The 23,936-nt window shown below is 43.8% G+C and overlaps 1 protein-coding gene across 1 annotated transcript in view; it reads right to left on the minus strand.

The window, feature by feature from the left end:
• The window catches only part of LOC128331368 (sodium channel protein type 5 subunit alpha-like), a 71,781-nt gene that overhangs the window by 10,124 nt on the left and 37,721 nt on the right, over positions 1 to 23,936 (minus strand). The window contains exons 16-22 of the mRNA XM_053264711.1: positions 22,197 to 22,643; positions 19,617 to 19,748; positions 19,197 to 19,320; positions 16,059 to 16,213; positions 13,930 to 14,103; positions 8,589 to 8,711; positions 1,230 to 1,508 (exon numbers count right to left, since the gene is read on the minus strand). Of these exons, the coding sequence (XP_053120686.1) occupies positions 1,230 to 1,508; positions 8,589 to 8,711; positions 13,930 to 14,103; positions 16,059 to 16,213; positions 19,197 to 19,320; positions 19,617 to 19,748; positions 22,197 to 22,643 (1,434 nt within the window). The remainder of the gene's footprint in view (positions 1 to 1,229; positions 1,509 to 8,588; positions 8,712 to 13,929; positions 14,104 to 16,058; positions 16,214 to 19,196; positions 19,321 to 19,616; positions 19,749 to 22,196; positions 22,644 to 23,936) is intronic.

Below are 23,936 nucleotides of genomic sequence, written 5' to 3' on the forward strand. Positions count from 1 at the left end.
GGCCAAAGGCCAGTACATAGGAAGCTAACATACCAAGCCAGTCCATTGGTCCACCTAGCTCAGTATTGTCTACACAGACTGACAGCGGCTTCTCCAAGGTTGCAGGCCGGAGTCTCTCTCAGCCCTATATTGGAGATGCTGCCAGGGAGGGAACCTGGGACCTTCTGCATGCAAGCAGCCAGATGCTCTTCCCAGAGAGTACCAATGAGCTGGGGGCGGGGCAGGCAGTGCATGCGCGAGAGACGGCCAGGATGAGGAGGGATTAGGGGATACAGCTGCCGCTTGTTTGCCGCCATGCCCCCCGGCCCAGCTCATTGTTATTGGCCACTACTGATTAAAAAGTAACAAGCTGCCAGGGCCACATGGCATTCTGGGAGTTCATAATGAGCTCAGATGGGGGATTGTTCACACTTTGGTAACAATACATTATATATTTAATGCATCTTTTAAAAAAACGTTATCCGAATACACAGCCTCCTTATCAGAGGATTAGAAGTAGCGAATTTAAAAATGGCTTTGGGCTGGGGGGGGCAGTCCTAGACACCACTGATCTGTATGAGGTGAAATTATTGCTAATGTGGCTAGAATTATGAAATAGATAAGACCATGGGGGTCCCCCCCCCAAAAAAAGTGCTTCTACCAAATCAGAGATTGGTCCATCCAATGGGCAAAGGAGATATTTCTCCTAAACAAAAGCCTCCTAAAGCACCAGGGGTCTTGACCAGGGACCCGAGCTGCAGGGCCCAAACACCATACAGCCCAGAGCCACCAGTGCCACCCCTAAACTCATGAAGTGGTGGTCCCCCTGCTCTTCTTCTGCAGCACCACCATTAGAATGGATGGAGTCAGTACTGCAACTGTTCAGCCCAGATGACATGAGGAACCAACAGAGGCACTACAGAACAGTTTGCCCAGGCTTGGTTCCTTCGTCTGAGCAACTTGCCCCAAGGAGCAACACAGACTGCCTTGTCCTGCCCAGCACCTGACCATCAGCCCATCCATAACCATGTCAGTGACCTCTGGCCCTTTGGATTGCCATCTTCCAGTCCCAGAATCGGACTCGCAGTTGAGCTGGCGAAGGCTTGGCCTGTCTTGTGGATGCACCAATAGATGGCTGACTAGGGCTTGGTGTCAGATGGCGGCGGCAGCAGCAATGATGGTAGCAAGCAAAGGGGAAACGGAGATCACAGAACTAGAGAGAGGGGACTGCATTGTGCCTTGAAACCTACCACTTGAAGGAGAGCCAAATAACCAGAGCCAACATTATTAAAGTTCACTTTAACCGTTGTCCAGTATATCCTTTGAGTGTTATTGTAGATCTCGCAATCATTTTTGTTCTTAATGGAACTATCTAAAGTTGCATTGTCTTCTGTCAGATTAACACATTTTCCAAGCTTTCCAACAAACAGGTTGACTCCCACGATGCTGAAGATGAGCCAGAAAATGAGGCAAACTAGGAGAACATTCATGATGGAAGGGATGGCGCCTACCAAGGCATTGACCACGACCTTTGACACATTGGAAAGAGGGAGAGTGAAAGGAAAAAATTAAAAAGGGAATAAAAGTGGAAAGGAAATGAGAAAGGATGAGTAGAAAAAATGGAAGAATGAGCAAAAAGAAAACTTCTAGGGCTGCAAATCATTTAACGTTAGTTGATTAAGCATCTACATTTTGACCAATCAAAAAGTACAAACTTTTTGGCATATAACCGAAAATTTCAAAATAGGGACAATTTTTTAAAATTTAAAAATTATTTTATCAAACAAGACATACCAATGTAATAAATGCTATCACTCAAATTTTGTACCTTCCAGGTACTTCAGGTCTAAGACAAGCTGATCATGTACATATGATTTTGTATGAGGATTTCAGTTTGCAGGAAACCACTGCTAATTAATTTTGAATGCTTATGGTGGCTTGCCATAAGCCTAATACTGGGTGGTGCACACAGCCCAGCTTACCATAGACAAAAGCAACTGGGATCCAAAACAGTCAAGGCTTTTGTGCTTGGTGTGAGTAGACCCTTCATCCTACTTGAGCCAACACAAGTGTCAGTTGTTGAGATAGGGATCTTGCTTTTCAAAGGAAGACATCATCCAATAGAAGTGAACTGAAGCCATAATTCATTCCAAATGGCTCCATTATTCTATTAAAAATTAAATATTTTTAGGGTGCACCTTGTCTGATTTAGTTATAAATAGTGCTCAATTATCAGTCTTCTGCATTTTCAGTTAGTATTGGGTGATCTCCCCCTTCCTCTGTCTCTTTGGAACTGGGCTTGGCAAACCAAGCTATTCCCAAACTATTCCCCCATGCTCATAAACACCCATACAGAATCAGAAAACTTATTCCGAGCCCAATTATTAGACTAATTCCAACACCATTATGCTCACTGTGGTGAACCCCAACTCTCCAGAAACAGGAGTTCTGGGACATTTAGTTTGCAAAGTGCCTCATGTCCATATAAAAGACTTAGTGATGCCAAGAAAATTATGTTTCTCAGGGTCCTTGGTGCCTGGGGAAACTGCCATAGCAGTGAGCCAGCAGATGCCAGGGAAAGAGGTCTTCCATGAGACCTCCCTACCATTGCTAGGCAAGTAATTGGGAACTAGGACAGGAATCAGGAAGAGTGGAGTCATTTTCTGCCTAGGATTACAATCAAAGCAGAGGAAGAACTCACAGAGTTGTAATGCACACCTGAGACCAAAGGCAAGCAGGATAAATTGCCTGACAAATGAAATAAGGCAAATCTTGAGGAGCTGACCAATGATGGAGATAAGGGGAGCATGTGACCAATGCACCTGACCCCCTCAGTTTGTATCAGAAGCTGTTAGGAGATATAAGCCTCTGCTGATGAAATCAGAAAGTGGAACTTCATCTTCAGACTTGTTTGACACAGGATGTAGCAGAAGCAGACAGTCTTTAGTAAAAGCTGCTGAATCGTTAAGGCAAAACAGATCTTAAAAACTGCTGGTGATCTTCATAACCCAACAATCCACATAGAAGAATTGTTTAAGAAGAAAAGGAGAACCATGCTATTACTGGAAGGATCTTGGGCAAGCTGTCATTAATAAACATGAGAGATATTTGGGGAAGCTTGTAGCACATGGATTGGGCCAGACAAGATCAGTTACAGGTGGTGGAATTACAGTGGATGAGTGAGTTACCCATTTCAAAAATGTGTTTAATTGTATCCTGCAGAGTGCCAAACAATGCCAAGCATATTAACACATTAAGCTGCAGCTAGGACAACTTTGGAGTCATTACCAAAACTGGCCTTCAAACATACAGCTGAAATTAAAGTCTTAGTGGGAGACTTTCACTGGTTAATAGAGATGTGCACAAGTAGCTTTTTGTGATTTGATTCAAGTTCAGATTGGATCAGCCTGATTCAATTCAAGCTCGAATCTGCTGCCCTCAAATCTGATTTGATTTGAATGTGCCTCAATTAGGTTTGAATTTGAATTGATTCAGCCACATTTTTAAGGGATGGAGGCACCAAAGCAGGTTGGGTGGCAGGGCCCCATGGGTGCCAACTGCCACCCAACCCACAAAGGAATTGGGCAAAGGCGTGAATTTTTAGTAATTTTTATGTGTTGTGAATTCTCAATTGTGGAGTGACATATTCATATGGAATCCCTATGAAGAAGTTATTTCACAACCGAAAATCCATTCTTAAAAAGTTCTAAAAATTCACCCCTAGCAGTGATGGCAGAAGCTCAGAGGGGACAAAATGGAAATTGCTGGGGACAAAATGGAGGCCTGAATCACTGAATCGACTGGAGCTTGAATTGAGGGTAAGCATCCTCAAGGGTGATTCAATTTGAGGGCAAATCACTCAGATTCGAGTCGAATCGGTTCAGCCATGAATGGATTCATACATACCTACTGGTTAATGCTTCAGGGATGGATATGCTATCCCCTGAAATTTTTTGTAGAGACCCATATTGGTAGGTTCCTTTGCTGGCATCTCTGTTAACTACAGTCGGTTCAACTGGAATCTTGCCAGTCAGCTGGACATCTAATATTGTCCACATCTAATATTGTAGTTTCACATTTTAAGAAAGATCAGGGTGATCTGCAAAAGTATTGTCCTTTTGGATGTCCCTGCTAAAATATATGCACGTTATCATTTGAACAAACGTGAACAATGGGATGAAAAAAAATCAGACTCTGTCCACCTATGCAGGGTGGCTTCCATAAGGACTATAGTACAATAGACCAGAGTTTTGTTTTTAAATATCATATCTACAAATGCTGTTGACCTTACACTTGTCTTTGACTCTACAGATCACCAGTGGCTCGGGGGCGGGGGGAACTGGCAGTTACTTCACTAGACAAACTATTGCTGTTTTAATACATCTAAGGGAGTAAAACAAGGATGGATCTTAACACTCTTCATTTATTTAATCTTTACATAGATGATGTCGTGAAGGAGCTTTCTTCCTTCTCCCCACTTAGGAACCTAGGAAGCTGCCATATACTGAGTCAGACCTTTGGTCTATCTCGCTCAGTATTGTCTTCACAGACTGGCAGCGGCTTCTCCAGGGTTGCAGGCTGGAGTCTCTCTCAGCCCTGTCTTGGAGATGCTGCCAGGGAGGGAACTTGGAACCTAGATGCTCTTCCCAGAGCGGCTTCATCTTCCGTCGCACTGCTTTATGCTGATGATATTATTATTTCTTGTTTACACAGTCAGACAGGTGTTATTGACTGGTTTGTTTTATCCAGACATCGAGTCCTTCCCAAGGACCTGGGATGCCAGAATTTTATTGTCAATGGTTATAGATATCGTCGCAGAATATAGGCTGTTCCCAGTAAAGCTGCTTTTTGTAATTGGCTGATGGTGATTTCTGTGGCCCCTATGGTGTTGAGGTGCTCTTCAAGGTCTTTTGGAACTGCACCCAGGGCGCCAATTACCACTGGGATTATTTTTGTCTTTTTCTGCCACAGCCTTTCAATTTCAATTTGTAGATCTTTGTATTTGGTGATTTTTTCTATTTCTTTTTCTTCTATTCTGTTATCCCCTGGTATTGCTATGTCGATTATTTTAACTTGATTTTCTTTCTTCTCAACTACAGTTATATCTGGTGTATTGTGTGTTGTTGTTGTTGTTGTTGTTGTTGTTGTTGTTGTTAATAATTCAATTTCTATACCGCCCTTCCAAAAATGGCTCAGGGGGGTTAAACAGAGAAATAATAAATAAATAAGATGGTACTACCTTCTCTATTACAAGTAGGTTTGAGAATATTACTCTCTAAATTTGGTGCCTGCCTATTGTAAAAGGGAAGACCTATATGTTAACCAAAGGAAAACTACACTAGTGGTGTTCTCCAAGAAACACAAGGAGCACAAATGGGTTTTGGATGGCCATACGATAGTTGGTTAATCCTAAATATTTAGGGTTATATTTTGCTGGAAATACACTTTGGCATACCTTTGGCAATAAAGACATCTACTGTTCATTACTTGAGGGCTATAACGAAACTATATTTAACTAAAGGTGCAAATAAATTGGTTCTGATAGAACCAATGTTAAAAATTTTCAAATTGAAGTGCGCTTTCCTCCTTTAAAGGCACGCATTCATTAACTGATTTTGTATGGGGGAAAACTTACTTTAATGCCTGGTCAATACTTGGCTATGCTTTTGGGACATGTAGAATAGAACAATTATGTAGCTATATGGCATTAAAGTTATTTTAATTATCCAGTTTTCCAGTTCTGGAGGTTTCCAATCGAAAGATACATGACATAGTCTTTATTTATTTTATTTTATTTATTTATCAAATTTGTACATCTCTGGGCAGTTAACAATAGCATAAAACAAGTTAAAAACATATACAAAAACTAAAAACAATAACAATTTAAAAATAAACCATAAATAAAAAACCTAAAAATTAAGGAAGCTGAGAAAGCTTGGACAAAAAGATGGGTTTTCAAGTGTTTTTTGAAAATTGCCAGAGATGGGGAGGATTGTATCTCAGCAGGGAGCACATTCCACAATCTCAGGGCAGCGACCAAGAAGGCTCGTCTCTGTGTAGCCCCCAAACGAGTTGGCGGTAACTGGAGATGGACCTCCTCAGATGACCTCAATGGGCAGTGGGGCTTGTAGTGAAGAAGACGCTCTCTTAAATACCCAGGGCCTAAGCCATTTAGGACTTTATAAGTTATAACTAGCACTTTGTATTTTGTCCAGTAAGCTATTGGCAGCTAGTGAAGCTCCATCAGTAAAGGAGTAATGTGGTCTCTCCGAGATGACCCAGAGACCAACCTGGCTGCCACATCCTGAACCAACTGAAGTTTCCGGACTATGTACAAAGGCAGCCCCACATACAGCATATTACAGAAGTCAAGTCTGGAGGTTACCAACAGATGTACCACTGTTCTGAGGTCATTGATCTCAAGAAACAGGCGCAGCTGGCATATCAGCCGGAGCTGATAGAAAGCACCCCTGGCCACCGCCTCAACCTGAGAAACCAGAGAGAGGTGTGGATCCAGAAGTACTCCCAGACTGCGGACCTGTTCCTTTTGAGGAAGTGTGACCCCATCAAGAACAGGGGAGCGAAATCATCTCTAGAGTTCTGACCCCACACAATACGTACCTCCGTCTTATCTGGATTCAGCTTCAGTTTATTCTCCCTCATCCAGTCCATTACTGCTTCCGGGCAGGCATTTAGGGAGGATATGCCAGCTCCTGAAGAAGTTGACATGGAGAAGTAGATCTGGGTGTCATCAGCATACTGGTAACACCCGGCTCCAAATCCCCGATGATCTCTCCCAGCGGTTTCATGTAGAGGTTAAAAAGCATTGGAGAAAGTACAGAGCCTTGAGGGACACCATACTTAAGCTCAGATTTTGAAGAGCAACAATCTCCAATCAACACCATCTGGAATTTATCCAAGAGGTAGGAGCAGAACCACTGTAAAACAGTGCCTCCCACCCCCAACACCCTCAGACGTTCCAGAAGGATACTATGGTTGATAGTATCGAAAGCTGCCAAGAGATCCAAAAGGACCAACAGTGTCACACTTCCTCTGTCAATTCCCAATTGGAGATCATCCATCAGGCCGACCAAGGCAGTCTCCACCCCATTGCCTGCCCGAAAACCAGTTTGAAATGCGTCTAGATAATCAGTTTCTTCCGAGACCGCCTGGAGCTGAGAGGCCACCACCCTCTCAGTTACCTTGCCCAGCCATGGGAGGTTGGAAACAGGCCTATAATTGCTCAACTCTGAGGGATCTAATGCAGGCTTTTTAAAAAGAGGTCTAATAATCATCTGCCCTCCCTCAGAGAAGCATTTATGATTTCCACCAGGCTGTCTACAACAGCCTCTCTGCTAGATAGAACAAGCCATATTGGACAAAGGTCAAGAGAACAAGTGGTAGGCCTCATCGCTCCAAGCAGCTTGTTCACATCCTCAGGAGTCACAAACTGAAACTGATCCAGTCGAATTGCATAAGAGGAGTTGTTGGGCACCTCCAGTTCAGACAGTCTTTGCTGTGGATGTTAAGACAAATGTAGTTCATATAGCAAACACAGGAAGTTTATTGTGGTATTGTAAAATCAAACCTGATCATAAAGGGGTCATGCAGCTTTTTTTTCCTGTTAAGCATGCCTTTACCCAGATCCTCTTCCAAACTATCTCTACAAACTATGCCTACAAATCCTATGCAGGGTGATTTATTCAAGGCTAAATAGATAACTGTGTGTTTGTGGAAGTAACCAAACTGAGGACATAATACATAGTAAGGTCGTGCACACGACCATACTAGTAGCAGGGAGAGCAGGTGGGGAGGGAGGAAGATTCCACCCAGCTTCCCCCCAAATAATCTGTTGTTTCATTAACCCTGGCTGGAGGCTGAAGTGGGGCAGGGACATAGGGTTAGGCAGTGAGCCAACGCCAGAATCAGGAGCAATCGTGGCGATGCACACAAGCAGCCTAATCCAGGCCGGGCTTCCCTAGCCTGGGTTAGGCTGCTTGTGAGAACAATCTTTATATCTTACACCGCCTGCTGTATAATTCACCTAGGACTGTCAGGGGATTCTCTAATTTAATTGTGGAGAATTTCACTATAGTTTTCTTTTAGCAACCAGTACTTTATAATTCTAAGATGTTAAATTTCTGTTTCTGGTTTGCCTGTGTTTTCTTGCTTATGTTGCAAAGGCCATTGGCTAGAGAAATATATACTCACTGACTGGCCGAATTCCACAGAGATATAGTGATGTAACTGTTTAGGAGTCTGGTATCATTTTAATGCATGTGCGTCCATGTCTCCTGTATTGCATTAACGGGCTGTTAACTCTCTTTCCTCAGAAAAAGAAATCAAAGTGACTTTCAAGATCCATGTGAACACTCCAGCTTTAAACATGACTCCACCAGTTTCCATTTCCATCCACATGTTTCAGTGAATCCACAAAATGGCACCGACCCAGAAGCTTCTTATGGATGGACCTTGAATCTCTGCTCCACTCCTCAAAGCCCCTTTATCACCCTCTCACTGCAGGAGCCTTCAAAAGAAGCAACTTACAACCCAACAGCCTTTGCAAAGGGATCATGCTCGGGGGTGGGGGGCTCTTTCATCCGTCTTACCCTCATCCCTTCAAATCGTGACAAGGCTCTCAGGGGCCTCAAGGCTCTCAGGGTCCGGAGGGATTTCATGGGGCCCATGTCAGATGTTCCAACCAAACCTGCTATGAGGGTTACTAAGGAGACCTGAAGAAAAAGGAGAGGAAGAATACATTGGGGACGAAAAGCACAAAGGAAGAATTTCATTGTGCATCTTCTCTTCCCCCCAACCCCAACACATACCTCTATATATGCTAAAACAGTACATCAAAATGAAAGCCTAAAAGAAATTCCTATCTTGGACAAATCATATGACAGGGATAACTGTAAAGTCAAGTTTAGCCCTTATCCACTCTTCCTCTAGATTGTTAGCAGTCTCTACAAATGCCCATGAGTCTGCGGAGTGGACAGAGGACATGTGTGTTACCATGTCTTCTGTCCACCCTGCAAGGAAGCCATGGCTTTGGCCTTTGACCTGGAAGTACTGGGAGCATGACATTCAGACACCTTGGCTCCAGGCTTATCCTGGGTAGGTAGCAGCACCTGGACAGCCTCAGGCTGGCCACCCTTGTCGTATACAATCAGATTGCCAATTTCTGCTTTTCTGCCTGCAGAGGTTGAAGGAAATGGAGGGAGAGGAATTGCTGAAGACTGCTGGATATTTCCCAGCGGGGATTATTTATTTATTTATTTATTTATTTATTTATTTATCTATCTATTTATCTATTTATCTATTTATCTATTTATCTATTTGTTTATTTAAATTTTCTTGTATTCCACCTCCTCCAAAGACTCTAGGCAGTGAACAGTAACAATAGCAATAATTTTTAAAAAAATTAAAGGGCAAAAGCCTGGTGAAAAAGGTAGGTCTTAAGAAAGGCCTTAAAAGCCACTAAGGAGGGGGCTGAACGAATCTGGGAGTGGGGGAAGGGTGTTCCAAAGAAGAGGGGGTGGCCACAGAGAAGGCCCTCCTATGGGCCCAGGCACCACACACTACACCAGGGCCCGGGACACTAAGGAGGGCCAACTGAGAAGACCTCACAAGATGGGATACAACCAGCTGAGAGAGGCAATCCCAGAGATATACAGGTGCTAAGCCCATAAAGCTTTTGTCAGTGAGAACCAGCACTTTAAACTGGACCTGGAAATGAACAGGTAACCAGTGCAGTGACCATAAAAATGGCGTAAGACTACCAAATCTAAGGCCACCCACGAGGAGGCAGGCTGCTACATTTTGGACTAGTTGAAGCTTCCAAATCATTTTCAAAGGCAATCCTAGGTAGAGCGCATTACAGTAATCCAAACAAGAGGTAAAAAAAGGCATGAGTTACTATTGCCAGGGCCTGCCGGTCAAGAAAAGGCCGTAACTGGTGAACCAGCCAAAGCTGGGCAAAGGCACCCCTGGCCATGGCCTCCACCTGCTGTTCAAGTAAGAGCCGTGAGTCCAGAGGCGTATCTAGGGAAAATAGCGCCTAGGGCAAGCACTGAAATTGCGCCCCTTGTCCAAGCATCTGACACCCATCTTTCAGATAACTTTACTATAATATCAGCTGAAAAATATAAGTCAAGCTCATTAATCTTTTAGAATTTCAAAAACTATTTAGCAGTAGACGTAGCCAGACCAAAAAATGCTGGAAAACTACAAATTTCAGTATGCTGGGGCTCATGAAATACCCAAATACTATGTGGAGGTGTACTTGGAAAACTAAACAGAAGTGCCTGTCTAATTCTCTACTATGCATCCACTAGCATCACTATTACATAAGTTTTAAAAATAAATAGAGAATTTGACTTTTCCCAGATACTCTGAAAATAATTAAAGGATATGCAGAGTAAACTGTTTCACTGCTTAGAATATATTCTAGTATTTCAGAAAGACAGTTAAAATGAGAGAAAGAGAGCAAGAAACTCCCAGTGGGCCTTAATACTAAGGATTTCACACTGATTCAAAGACAAACTCACCATTAATAACCATATTTTTAAGACACCACATTTAACTCACTTATCATAAGAAGCAAAGTAAGAGCAAATGAATACAATCCTAGCCCTGATTCAATGTACATAGTGCCAAACTGAATATGTGTACAGTGACTTATATTATATTAAATTATTATTTTTTTACCTGTAGCCCCTTCGGGGTGCTTCCTATAGGTTGTGGGGGGGGTCTGCAAAGGTTACCCCTCCCACTGCTGGCCTCTAGGGCCTCACAGAGACCATTTGAGAATGTGCAGTGGCCATTTTTTAAAAAATAATTGTGGTTTTTTTAAATGGCCGCTGAAAACAAAATGGCCACCACGCATGCTCAAATGGCCTCCACGAGGCCTGGCATAGCCTAGGGCCTCACAGAGGCCATTTGAGCATGTGCAGTGGCCATTTTGTTTTTGGTGGCCATTTTTTTTAAAAAAATTAATTTTAAGAATTTGCACCCCCCCTTCAAGTGGCACCCAGGGCACGTGCCCTGCCTGCCCTACCCTAGATACGCCTGTGTGAGTCCAGAAAGACCCCCAGATCACGGACCTTCTCTCTCAAGAGAAGCATAACCCTGTTAAGAAATAAACTCACATGCAGCAATTGGCCAGATCACAAACTGAACAACAGCAACTTGGTCTTGGAGAGATTAAGCCTGAGCTCATTTTGGCCCATCCAGGTCCTGACAGCCTCTAGGCATTGAACCAGCACATGAACGGCATCACCTATTTGGCCAGGGGTAGAGATATAAAGCTGAGTATCATCAGCATATTGATGAAAACATACCCCAAACTGATGGATGGCCAGGCTCAGTGGCTTCATGTAGATATTAAAGAGAATGGGAGCAAGGACCAAGCCCTGTAGAACTCCACAAGAAAGGGGCCAGGGTGCAGAACACTCACCCCCAATTGACACCAATTGGAATTGCCCAGTGAGATAGGACCAGAACCACTGAAGAACAGTGCCCCAAAGGCCCAGCCCCCTTAGGTGTTCCAGAAGGATAGCATGGTTGATGGTATCGAAAGCCACTGAGAGATCAAGGAGAACCAAGAGAGGTGTGCTTCCCACATCAAGGTTCAGTGCTGTGCTGCAGCCTGAAACCCAACTGGCAAGTGTCCAGAAAATCAGTTTCCTCCAGGTCTCTCATCAACTGAGCACAAACCACCTTCTCCAAAATCTTACCAAAAAAAGGAAGATTGGAGATTGGATGATAGTTATCCAGATTCTCAAGGTTGAGATAAGGCTTCTTCAGGAGAGGGTAGACCACCGCCTCTTTCAGGGCTGATGGAACAAACCCCTCCTGAAGAGAACAATTAACCGTCTCCCAAAGCCAGGAAAGAACATTCCCCCTCACAGACCTAATGAGCCAGGAGGGACAAGGGTCCACGCTAGAGGTCGCTGTGCTCAAGTTGGTGAGAATCCTATTGACGTCATCAGCCTCAACAAGCTCACATTCATTCCAGATAGTATCACAAGACCCAGCCTTTATTACCTCAAAAGATATTGAGCAATTGGAGTCCACCTCCGACTGAAGGTGGGCAACTTTATCAGTGAAAAAGCTGGCAAACATGTCACAGCAGCCAGATGGAAAATCACCAGAATTATCCCTTCCCAGCAAAGAGTAGGTGATTCAGAAAAGGGCCTCCAGAAGGGAATCTGCTGACACAATAAGCGTGGAGAAATGTGCAGATTTTGCCGCCCTTATCGCCACTGTATAGTCCCGAACATGGGCAAGCAACCATGCTCGTTCGACCTATGTCTTAGTATTCCTCCAGTGGCACTCTAGGCATCCTTTGGCTCGCTTCATCTCTTGAAGTTCCTCAGAGAACCATGGAAGTCGAGATCCACAAACCCTAAGAGGCCACTTAGGAGCAATCTCGTCAAGTGCCCTCGTAGCCCCAGTGTTCTACACCTCAATGAGTAGCACTGGTGAGTTGCCTGCCAGATTGCTGGGAAACCTCCTAAGCACCCTCTGAAAACCATCAGGATCCATAAGGCACCTGGGGTGGACCATCTGAATAGGTCCATTGCCCCCGCGAATGGAAGGATCAGCAGCAATCCACAAACGAATTAGGGACTTAGGGATCTAAAAAGCTTGCAAAAATAGAAGATGGCTTCATGAATATCCCAGCACTGATGATCAGTATTGAGATGGGACACATGGCCCTCTGAGGCATTGCATACTGATCATGGGTGGGGCCCAGAGAGAAATCTGGTCATCTTTTAGCATCTATCTGAACTAGGGGTGTATGAATCAATTCGAGGTCCAATTGATTTGACTCGAATCTGGTCAATTTGACTGATTCGATCATGAAACAAATCTGCCCAGTCACTCCTGGCCAAATTTGAGCTCAAATCAAATCTCCCCAGATTTGATTCGAATCTATTTGAGATTTAAGTTTCATGTTCCCCATATTCATTTCCCCTGATTCCCAGCTTTCATTATAAAAAGAAAAAAGAAAAAAAGCTAAGCTCTAGCCCTTGTAGAAGTGGAGTTATGGAGCAAAATGTGAGGTCACTATTTTTGAAATGTTTAGACTCTTTGGTGTGTAATGACTTTTCCTCATAATGAATCCCTATGAGGATTCATTACACACCAAGAGTCTAAACACTTCAAAAAATCCTAAAAAAAATAAATAATGAACTGAGTACCCCACTGCCTTGTGGGTGAGGCGGGGAGGGGATTAGAGGCACCCCATGTGCCAACTGCCCCCTCGCCTACAAGCCAGTGGGGTACTGAGTTCATATTTTAGGGATTTTGAGGTGTTTAGACTGGTTAAGACAATGGAAATGTTTCTGTGAGACACACTACCATGCTGTACACTTGCACCATGTTCTTTTGTCCCCTGAGAATTGTAGTTCTCAGCACTAAACATGGCAAGGGCCACTTGGAAATTCAACTCTCTTCACCCAAGGAAATGCACAACCAGAAACACAATGGATCTCCGCTGGGGACAAATAGCTACCTAATGCCATTGGAGGGCCTTAAAGGACGGGGCGCCATTTGCTAGCATACCATGTGCTCGGTAATTGAACCATGGGCCCTTTCTAAGCTTCCTCACACTTCCCCCTTAGGCAGAAACACTTCAGGAAGGCCCAGCTATGCGCTCTTGGAAACCAAAGATCCTTGCTAACTGGGCCAAGAGACAACTCTTCTCTTGAGCAGGGGGGGCGGGTTCAACTGTCAGTCCCAGCATAGCTGCCTTCCAGAGTTGTGTCCCTGGCGCTTCTTCTTAGATTGTGAGCCCTTCTGGGCAGGGAATCATATTCTCATTCCTTTTGCTAGTTTATCCACATAGTGAATGTCTTTTCTTATAAAGCAATATGTACATATAGTTTAATAATTGACTGATTGATGAATAACCCAGTTCACAGAGTTGTTCAATGCAATACTCACATCTACAATGAGGAAATCAAGCCAGCACCATGCATTGGTGAAATACTTATGGAATCCATAAGCCACCCATTTCAAAAGCATCTCAAGGATGAAGATATAAGTGAATAACTTGTCAGCATATTCCAGCATTTTTTTAACATTTGGTTTGTTCTCCAAGTATTTATCTTCAAATGCCTGAAATGAGAATTAGCTATATCATTTCTATTGTGTACTATTGAGAATCACCAAGTAGACCTTTTACTGAGCAAAGAGGCACCTTTTAAAAGTGATGATTCTCCTTATTTAGGAGGGGGAGAGCAACTGGCCCTATCCATCCCCAGCACAGCATCTCTCCAGTGGCTGTTGCTGGTGTTTATTTTATGGGGTTGTTTTGGGGTTGTTTTTTTTAAAGATTGTGAGCCCTTTAGGGATAGGGAGCAATTTTATTTATTTATATCTATGTCAACTGCTTTGGAAACCTTTGCTGAAAAGCAGTTTATAAATATTTGTCATAAAATTTGTCATAAACTTTTATGTTGCCATTACTCAGGTCCCTGTGTATACCACTGTTTTACGATTATAGCACATAAGCATCAATAGTATTATAGTATTAAATAGTAATATTTAATATAGCAAATAGTATTAATAGTAATATTTGCCCATAACAATTTTGAGGGCAAAAAGGATTGGTCCTGGGTAAGTTCTAAATACTGTATTTTCATGCATATACCCCTTGAGGTATACAATTTTTTGCATGTGGCAATAGTGGTATATATATTTTAAAAAGATAAAACATGATGCTACTGCTGTGGTAGTTATCCCCTCACTGCACCACCCCTTACATTCAAAATATTACATTCAAGATGGGGGACATCAAGATGAGGGGCAAAAGGAAAGCAGAGGAGGAGGCTTCCCACCTCTCCTAGGATTCCCCAAGCTGCACCCCCAAGACACCCCCTGTCCTTGGGAGCAGCAATGAGTTCCATTGGGAGGGCAGATGAGGAAGCTCTTTGTCACACACTTCACAGGTGTTACATAAATGTGGTGTATGCAGGTGTTTCTTCCCTCCCCCCAAGTGATGATTTTCTGTGGGAAACACTTGGGTGTGGGTTATACGCAGATGTGGGGTAGATACAGTATGGGGGATAGATATAGATGTGGGATAGAAATACAGTATTCCCCATCCTAAGTGGGGGGGGACCATTGTTGTACCTTCCTGGCATTTCCCCCACTGTTCACACGGCAATTGCCTCTCCCTTCTTATTGCTGCTTTCTCGTTATTTCTCCTCTTGGCTGTCCTCCTTCCCTGAGTGATCCTATACACTCGGGGACCATGTAACAAATGTGAGGATATTATAATGCCATAGAGCCAATAATATATGGTCATGTGATGATATCTCAAAGGAGGGATGTGTACAATATTCTTCCCATCTTCATTTCTCCCTGCATTTTTTGGTTCCAGATTACATTGCCTTGATTATGAAATTACACCAGTTCATTAGCCATCTACTGTGTACACTAGCTGCCTACTCCTAGCTGGCTACTCTTCCAACTTACATCTGATTGTGAGAACCAGACCACTATGTGGGGATGAGTATAGAGGGCAAAGCATGGAATGCAGTTCCCCATTGCCCCTTTTAGATAGCGGGTTTGGACCTGAAATGGATAGGTGGGTGGTATTTAATATAAATTGACCACAACCTTGGCTCTTTCATTAGATTTTCACTCAAAATTTGTCCATGTTTTCTCTTACTGAAATGGGGTGACAGTTTGAAAATATAATCTTTCTTTGTTCTGCTCTGTCGTGTGTTCTGCTTAAGCCCTAGAGCAGTGGTTGGCAAACGTGGGCCTCCAGTTATTGTTAAACTACAACTCCCATCATCCTCAGTCTGTGGATGATGGGAGTTGTGGTTCAACAACAGCTGGAGGCCCAGGTTTGCCCACCCCTTCCCTAGAACAAGGGTGGCCAACCTGAGGCTCTCCAGCGATTGCTGGACTACAACTCCCATCATCCCCCACTGAGACAACCTGCAGCTGGAGATTATATTATATATTGTTGGAGTTGTAGCCCAACAACACCTGGAGAGTCCAAGTTTGGCCACCCTTGCCTTAAAGTCTCATGCATGAGATGAGAGGATTTAGAAGCTTACCAGAGCTCCACTACTCAGCAGAATCATGAACACAATGAAGCTTTCAAACCAGTTGTGTTCTACAATTCGATAGCATGTCTTTCTTAAATTCCACCATAGGCTACCTGGAAACTTCATGGTATTCAATGAACACCAAGGGAAATGCTCAGCAAATCCTGAAAGAGATGCATAATTTTTTAAAGAAATGCAAATTTATTTATTTATTTATTTGACAAAATTCTATATTGCCCCAAACTTGGGTCTCTGGATGGTTTACAATAAGAACACAATAAAAACAGAATTTAAACATTAAAATAACTTAAAACAAGCTTGGAAATATTAAAATAGTAAGTCTAATTAAAAGCCTGGGTGAACAGATGTGTCTTGATTGACTTTTTAAAAGTTGTCAGAGATGGGGAGGCTCTTATTTCAACAGCGAGAGCATTCCAAACCTGCTGGGCAGCAACAGAGAAGGCCCACCCCTGAGTAGCCACCAGACGAGCCGGTGGCAACTGTAGATGAACCTCTCCAGATGATCTTAATGGGCAGTGGGGATCATGGTGAAGAAGACATTCTCTTTAATACCCAGGACCTAGGCCATTTAGGGCTTTTCAGGTTATAACCAGCACCTTGTATTATGCCGAGAAACATATCGGTAGCCAGTGTAGTTCTTTCAATACAGGGGTAATATGGTCTGTCTGAGATGGCCCAGAGACCAACCTGGCTGCTGCATTCTGTACCAACTGCAGTTTCTGGACTACATACAAAAGTAGCTCCACATAGAGCGCGTTGCAGTAGTCAAGTCTGGAGGTTACCAGCTGATGTACCACTGCTTTGAGGTCATTTCTCTCAAGAAACTGATGCAGTTTGCGTATCAGCTGAAGCTGATAGAAGGCACCTCTGGCAACCACCTCAACCTGGGGCACCAGAGAAAGGTTGGGATCCAGAAGCATCCCCAAACTGTGTAACTGTTCCTCCTTGGGAAGTGTGACAGGCAGATCAAAATCATCTCCCAAATGCCAGTCTCACACAATAAGTACCCCCGTCTTATCTGGATTAAGGCTCAGTTTGTTATCCCTCATCCAGCCCATTACTGTCTCCAGGCAGGCATTTAGGGAGGTTATGCCTTCTCCTGATGATGCTGACATGAAGAAATAGATTTGGGTGTCATCAGCATACTGATAACACACTGCACCAAATCCCCTGATGATCTCTCCCTGCAGTTTCATGTAGATATTAAACAACATCAGAAATAATATGGAGCCCTGAGGGATACCATACAAAAGTTCAGATTTGGAAGAACAACAGTATCCAAGGGACACCATCTGGAATCTGCCCAAGAGGTAGGAGCAGAACCACCACAAAGCAGTGCCTCCCATCCCCATCCCCCTCAGATGCTCCAGGAGGATTTTGATTGATTGATTAAGTGCCATCAAGTTGGTGTCGACTTTTAGCAACCACTTAGATAGATTCTCTCCAGGATGATCTGTCTTTAACTTGACCTTTAAGGTCTCTCAGTGGTGCATTCATTGCTGTCGTGATCTAGTCCATCCACCTTGCTGCTGGTCGTTGCCTTCTTCTCTTTCCTTCAACTTTTCCCAGCATTCTGGACTTCTCTAGGGAGCTGGATTTTTGTATAATGTGTCTGAAGTATGATAGTTCATAGTATCCAGAAGGATACTATGGTTGATAGTATCGAAAGCCAATGAGATATCCAAAAGGACCAACAGAGTCACACTTCTGTCAGTTTCCAACTGAAGATCATCCATCAGGCTGACAGTGACTAAGGCCACCCGAACACCAGTCTGAAATGGGTCTAGATAATCAGTTTCCTCCAAGACTGCCTGGAATTGGGAGGCCACCACTCTCTCAATTACCTTGCCCAACCGCAGAAGGTTGGAGACAGGCCTATAGTTGCTTAACTCTGAGGGATCCAATGCAAGCTTCGTTAGAAGAGGTCTAATAATTGTCTCTTTAAGGCAAGGATGCATCCTGCTCTCCCTCAGAGAAGCATTTATAATCTCTAGCAGGCCTCTACACCACCACCCCTGCCAGATAGTTGGGCAAGGGTCAAGAGACCAGGTGGTAGGCTGCATCGTTCCAAGCAGCTTGTCCACATCCTCAGGAGTTACAAACTGGAACTGATCCAGTCTAACCACACAAGAGGAGTCACTGGACACCTCTGCATCAGACACTGCACTAATTGTGACTACAGTAATTAAAGGTATAGTGCAGACCTTGTACAAGTTACCACTATCAGTAAGGAAACATGCTGTCAGAACTGGAAATTTTAACTTACATACCCTATCTAATGAAATTTGATAGCATTGCTAGTTGTCTTGCTCACTTCATAATCAGAAAACATAACTATACATGATAAGAAATACAAGGATGCATGCAAAAGGTTCCAAGTTCCCTCCCTGGAATCTCCAGATAGGGCTGGGAAAGACACCTGTCTTTAACCTGGGAGAAGCCTCTACCAGTCTGGGTAGACAATATTGAGCTAAATTGGCCAATGCTCTGACTCAGTATAAGACAGCTCCCTATGTTGCTAAAGCTCCCACCAAAAATGGCAGCCTGGTGTCAAGTTCTCACCCTCTACAACATGTAGTTAATCCTATCTCCATGTCCTATGTCTTTCTCTCTCTGCTCCTCTTCCTTGGCTGCTGCTGGCCGGAGCACAGCCAAACAAAACAGAATAAGATCAGGGCACTGGCAGGCAGGGAACCCAACACAGGGCTGTGATTTTCAGTAGGGATGTGCAAATCTATTTGAATTTGAATTGATTCAACTCGGATCTGGGTGATTCGAATGATTGTAATTCAAATCAAATCACCCCTTAAAAGGAAAATTCAATTAGAATTCCAATTGAATTTCTGAAATTCAATTCACATTCAATTTGAAAGTCATTTGGCACCTTTAAAAACCATTCAAGCCCCCTGTTTGTTTTTAAAAGGCACCAAAACAGGGTCAAATTGATTCAAATTCAAACCAGATTTTCAGACTATTCAAATTTGATTCAAATTCAAAATGAATTTTTGAAATACGATTATAATTCAAAATGAGTCAAAAAATTCATTTCATGTACACCTCTAATTTTCAGCAACAATATATTATTTTCAGAGCACATCTTAGTAAATTGATTAAGTGGGCACTTACTTTGTGGGAAACAATCGCCTGGCTCCATCACATCCTCAGACAGCTCAGGGATGTTCTTCAGTAATTCTTCAGGATCTTTTAGGTCCAAAGTGCTGCCTTCTGAACAGCTGCTAGTGTCAACTTTCTACAAAACAAAAAGACAGCAGTGAATTTCCCTTAAAACCGGGCACTGTGCTTGGCGGTTGACTGACTGAATGCATAGATAGGACATCTATGTTTCTGAACATCCAAAGGCAAACCTCCCTCTCAACTCCAAGAGGAAGGTCTCCCAAAAAGCTGTTTGAATTTGAATTCTGAAACATGGACATTTCAGTCCGTGGAGCACGTTTTCATTTCTGCTCTCTCTCTTCTGTGTGGTTATCTAGCTTACCCTGTTCTGTGATCTGGATTCTTCTTTTTGCACTGGTGGATGTCTTTTACCTCTTTTAGTCTTGGTGATGAAGGCCCAGCTTTCCACTGTGTGCTTAACTCCCCAAGGGAGGAAATTTCAGATGTTCGACTCCAGGCATCAGAACTCTTGCTCCTCTCTCCCCGCAATCGCAGCTGGCTTTCCTGCTGAAGGTAAGTCATGTTGGCTTGCATGTATTTCACTAGGGTTTGTTTTGTTTTAATAGAACATCTATCACCACTGGCACTACACAGAAGAATGGGGCTAAAGAGAGTTGGAGGTGGAGAACTTGGCATTTCCCACTCTTGTACTGATGTTTGGAGTGCTGACTACAGTCTGTATTAAAGACTAGGGATGTGCACAAATCAATTTTCTTGTTTTAAGTTGTACCCAAATTGAATCACCCCTGATTTGTTTTGGATTTGAATCTCCCCCCCCCGAATCACCCGAGATTTGATTTGTACCCAAATTTTCTGAATCTGAATCAATTTCGTGGGGGAAAGTGGGCCCAGGGCAAAAGAGTAGGGTGGGTAGGTTGTAGTGCCCAATGGGTGGAAGCTACCACCCACATTTCAAAGAAATTGGGCAAAGGGGTGATTTTAAAAGAATTTTTGAAGTTGGTGCATCTTTAAGCTTTTTCACATAAGGAATGATGGGGATTTCAGCAGCCTTAGTTATACCTCCCTGGTGGGATGGCACCAGGGTGGCCCAGAGCAGGTTGTGGTGGGTGGTAGTGCCCAATGGGTGCAAGGAAGCTACCACCCAGATTTCAAAGGAATTGGGCAAAGGGGTGATTGTTAAAGAATTTTTGAAGATGCCCTGTCTTTGGGGCAAATTTGGGGCAGAAAAGGAGTTTTGAGGGCAGAAGAGTGGGTCAGGTTGCAATGCCCCAATGGGTACCTGCTACCACCCAGATTTCAAAGAGATTGGTGAAAGGGGTGATTTTTAAAGAATTTATGAATTTTGTGAGTCTTTAAGCTTCCCCCTCCCCGGGAATAATGGGGATTTCAGAAGCCCTATAACTGCAATTTGGGGGTGCCAGGGTGGCCCAGAATGAGTGGTGGAGTAGTGCACATAGGGTGCCAACTACCCCAAACCCATGGGGCACTGGGTTTTGTTCTTTCTGGTATGTTCTGAGAGTAGATTATCTGGTAGGAAATGAGAGTGGATTCAATGTTCATCACACTAAGAACTGCACTGAAACAACCAGATGTATATGGATATTGATATGGATATGGATATGGATATGGATAAACAGAGAGTCCCCGACTCCCCAACTTACAAATGTGCTGTGTTCCAAAGGGGAAGGTTGGATGTTCATAACTCAGAACACATATAGTTCTATGAGGGACAACTTGTATTTAAGTGTGGGTTGGCGTTTGTAAGCTGAGGACTTCATTGAGGCTATTCTCATGACTACAGGAAAGCGGGCTAAGGGAGCTTAGCCCGCTTTCCTGTGGTCCTGTGCTGCAACAGGAGCTGCGTGGCTTCCAGCAGCAAACCACACTAAGTACCTCTCCCCTTAAACAAGTTCAGCGGAGCAAGTGCTTCGCTAACCCCATTCTGATCGTGAGACGCCACAGCACGGCGACTCACGAGGACACCCCTGACCAGCAGACTCCAACAAGCCTACCAGTGTCAGGGGGCTCCCCAGAATGCCCCACACATTTGCACAGGGCATCCTGGGACTTCTGAGGTCCGGGCGGCCCCTGATGCTCACCGCCCCATTGGCTCTGTGACGGAGCCGGTAGTTGTGTGGGTGGCCAATCCGGCCAACGAGGTACGGCTGCTCGTGTGCTAAGCCTGCTCTCCCCACTGAGCCCAGTAGGGCTCCACATTTTGATTGTGTGTAGAGCTTCATAAATGCAATATGTTATGGAACTATGTTTGTAAGGATGTGTAAGTTGGAGCGTGCCATATACAGGTGGACCTCATTATCCACAGGAGTTCTGTACCCGCAGATTACCACAGGTAACAAAACTGAGGATAATGAGGCTTTGAGTCTATGGGATCGTGGGGGTTAGGTTCCTAGGCTCTTAAGAAATATGGTATAAATGTGGTAAACATGGCCCAAATGCCAGAAATGCCCCCAAAGTCCCAAATGGCCCCCCAAAGTTGCTGATTTTCCTCAATTTTTTTAAAATGAAATGAGTCACAAAATGGCTCCCATGGACAAAATGGCAGCTGGAAATGACCTCCACGGTTATTTATGGCCTTCTAGGAACCATGGATATGTGGATTTCAACCCTTTTGTATCTGTGGATAAAAAGGTGGGTGTCTATTTGACACCTGCAGATACACAAAATCGTGAATAGCGGTTCCGCATATAACGAGGTTTGCCTGTATACAGGAGAAGGAGAAGAGCTGCATTCAGCAATACCATTGAGACGGGAGTTAAACCTTCTTCCATGAGGCAGTCTGGAGCATCAAGTCTACAACTATTTGCATAGCCCCATCCTGGGTTCCCTTTCTTGATCACTTTAGAGCGTGACAGTATGTTGGGACAGGACGATGGAATGCTCAGAATTGATCTATATTATCCTCATAGTGATTATTTTGATTTTTCAATCCTGCCCTACATATGGAAACTTTTCATTGGGTTTCTTTCTTACCTGTTTGATATTTTCTGCCTCCATGACTGGGCCCTGCTTATCCCCAGCATCTTCAGAGTCCTCGCTATCAGACTCCGCATCAGCAATAGGAACACAGACAAACGAACTGGGATTGGTGATGAAATCATCCAAGGCATTGAGGGAGGGCATCTCCCTATTTTTCTCAACATCGCCATTCCTGTAAATCTCTTTGGACTGTGTGTCATCTTTTTTTAGCTCCACTGCATTGTTCTCAGAATCACATTTTATTTTCTTTAGGGCGGCTTTTCGCTTGTACCTGAATGCTTTGGAACAGAAAACCAGCATGGCATGTTTTGCTGCATGAAGGCCTCTGTGGATCCGTGCAAAGGCAATCTGAAGGTTGTTCATGTCTTGATCATCTTCTGGGAGTTGTAGGTTGTCAGCACTGAAGGAGTTCAGCAGCAGCGCAATGAACAGATTGAGAACCTGAAAGAAGAAGAGGAACAAACACATTAACAAAAAAAATCTCTTGCACTATGATCTTAACATTGTTTTATGAACCTAGGAAGCTGCCTTCTACCAAGTCAGACCCTTGGTCCATCTAGCTTAGTATTGTCTACACAGACTGGCAGAGTCTTCTCCAAGGTGGCAAGCAGGAGTCTCTCCCAGCCCTATCTTGGAGATGCCGCAAGGGAGGGAACTTGGAACCTTCTGCATGCAAGCATGCAGGTGCTCTTCCCAGAATGCCCCTATCCCTCAGGGGAATATCTTATAAGGCTCTCACATGCAGTTTCCCATTCAAATGCAACCAGAGTGGACCCTACTTAGCAAAGGGGACAATGCATGCTTGTTACCACAAGATCAGCTCTCTTCCCTAACCAAATCTTTCCTGACTAGAGGTAGATATCTCCAATAGCAGGGAAGAAAAAACAAGCAAGACAGACATTTGTTTTCGTGGTCAGACTGGCTGTTAACTTAATTTGCCTGGGGTGTAATATGGATGTAATAAAGAAGTGGGGAAAATGCAGAGGTGATGCAGAGTTGGAATAAACTATCTTACAAATTCAAAATTCAGCAACTATTTCAGAAATTAGCCTTTAGAATTTCAGACCATTTCAAATATTAATTTTGAAATTATAGTTAAGGGATATAGTTAACAGAGGGATATAGTTAACAGATAACTTAAAGCAGCGGTTCCCAACCTGGGGGCCTCCAGATGTTGATGAACTACAACTCCCATCATCCCCAGCCACAATGAACTGTAGCTGGGGCTGATGAGAGTTGATGAGAGTTGTAGTTCGGCAAATTCTGGCAGTTGTACCTCAGCAACATCTGACGGCCCTCAGGTCAGAAAGTACTGATTTAAAATGTTAAGTCTTGCGAAGTAATCTTCAGTTGTCCCTATTCTGGGGCTGGGACAGTGGAATGAGTGGGGGGAGAGGGAACTAATATGATGGGTGCAGATGTGTGAAATCTTGGCTGCAGCCATGCTTGGCATTCTCTTCCTCATCCCCAAAAGCACACACTTCCCCTTCCCATCCCCATGCAAATGACACTTCCTTTCTTGGTTAGGATGTGCAAGGTTGGTTACAACATTTGAACCCACCAATCTCAGCATATTCTAACTTCCTTGCTTCAGAAAACCTGAGCCCTGAAACTCATTTGAACCTGAGGGTCCAAGTAAGTTTTGGGACTTGCATTTTCTGGAGGATGTGGGTTAAAATATGCTGAATTTGGTGGGTTCGGACATTGTGACCAATCTGGGCATAGCCTACTAGG

The sequence above is a fragment of the Hemicordylus capensis genome, chromosome 6, assembly GCF_027244095.1.
Source record: "Hemicordylus capensis ecotype Gifberg chromosome 6, rHemCap1.1.pri, whole genome shotgun sequence".
Lineage (NCBI taxonomy): Eukaryota > Metazoa > Chordata > Lepidosauria > Squamata > Cordylidae > Hemicordylus > Hemicordylus capensis.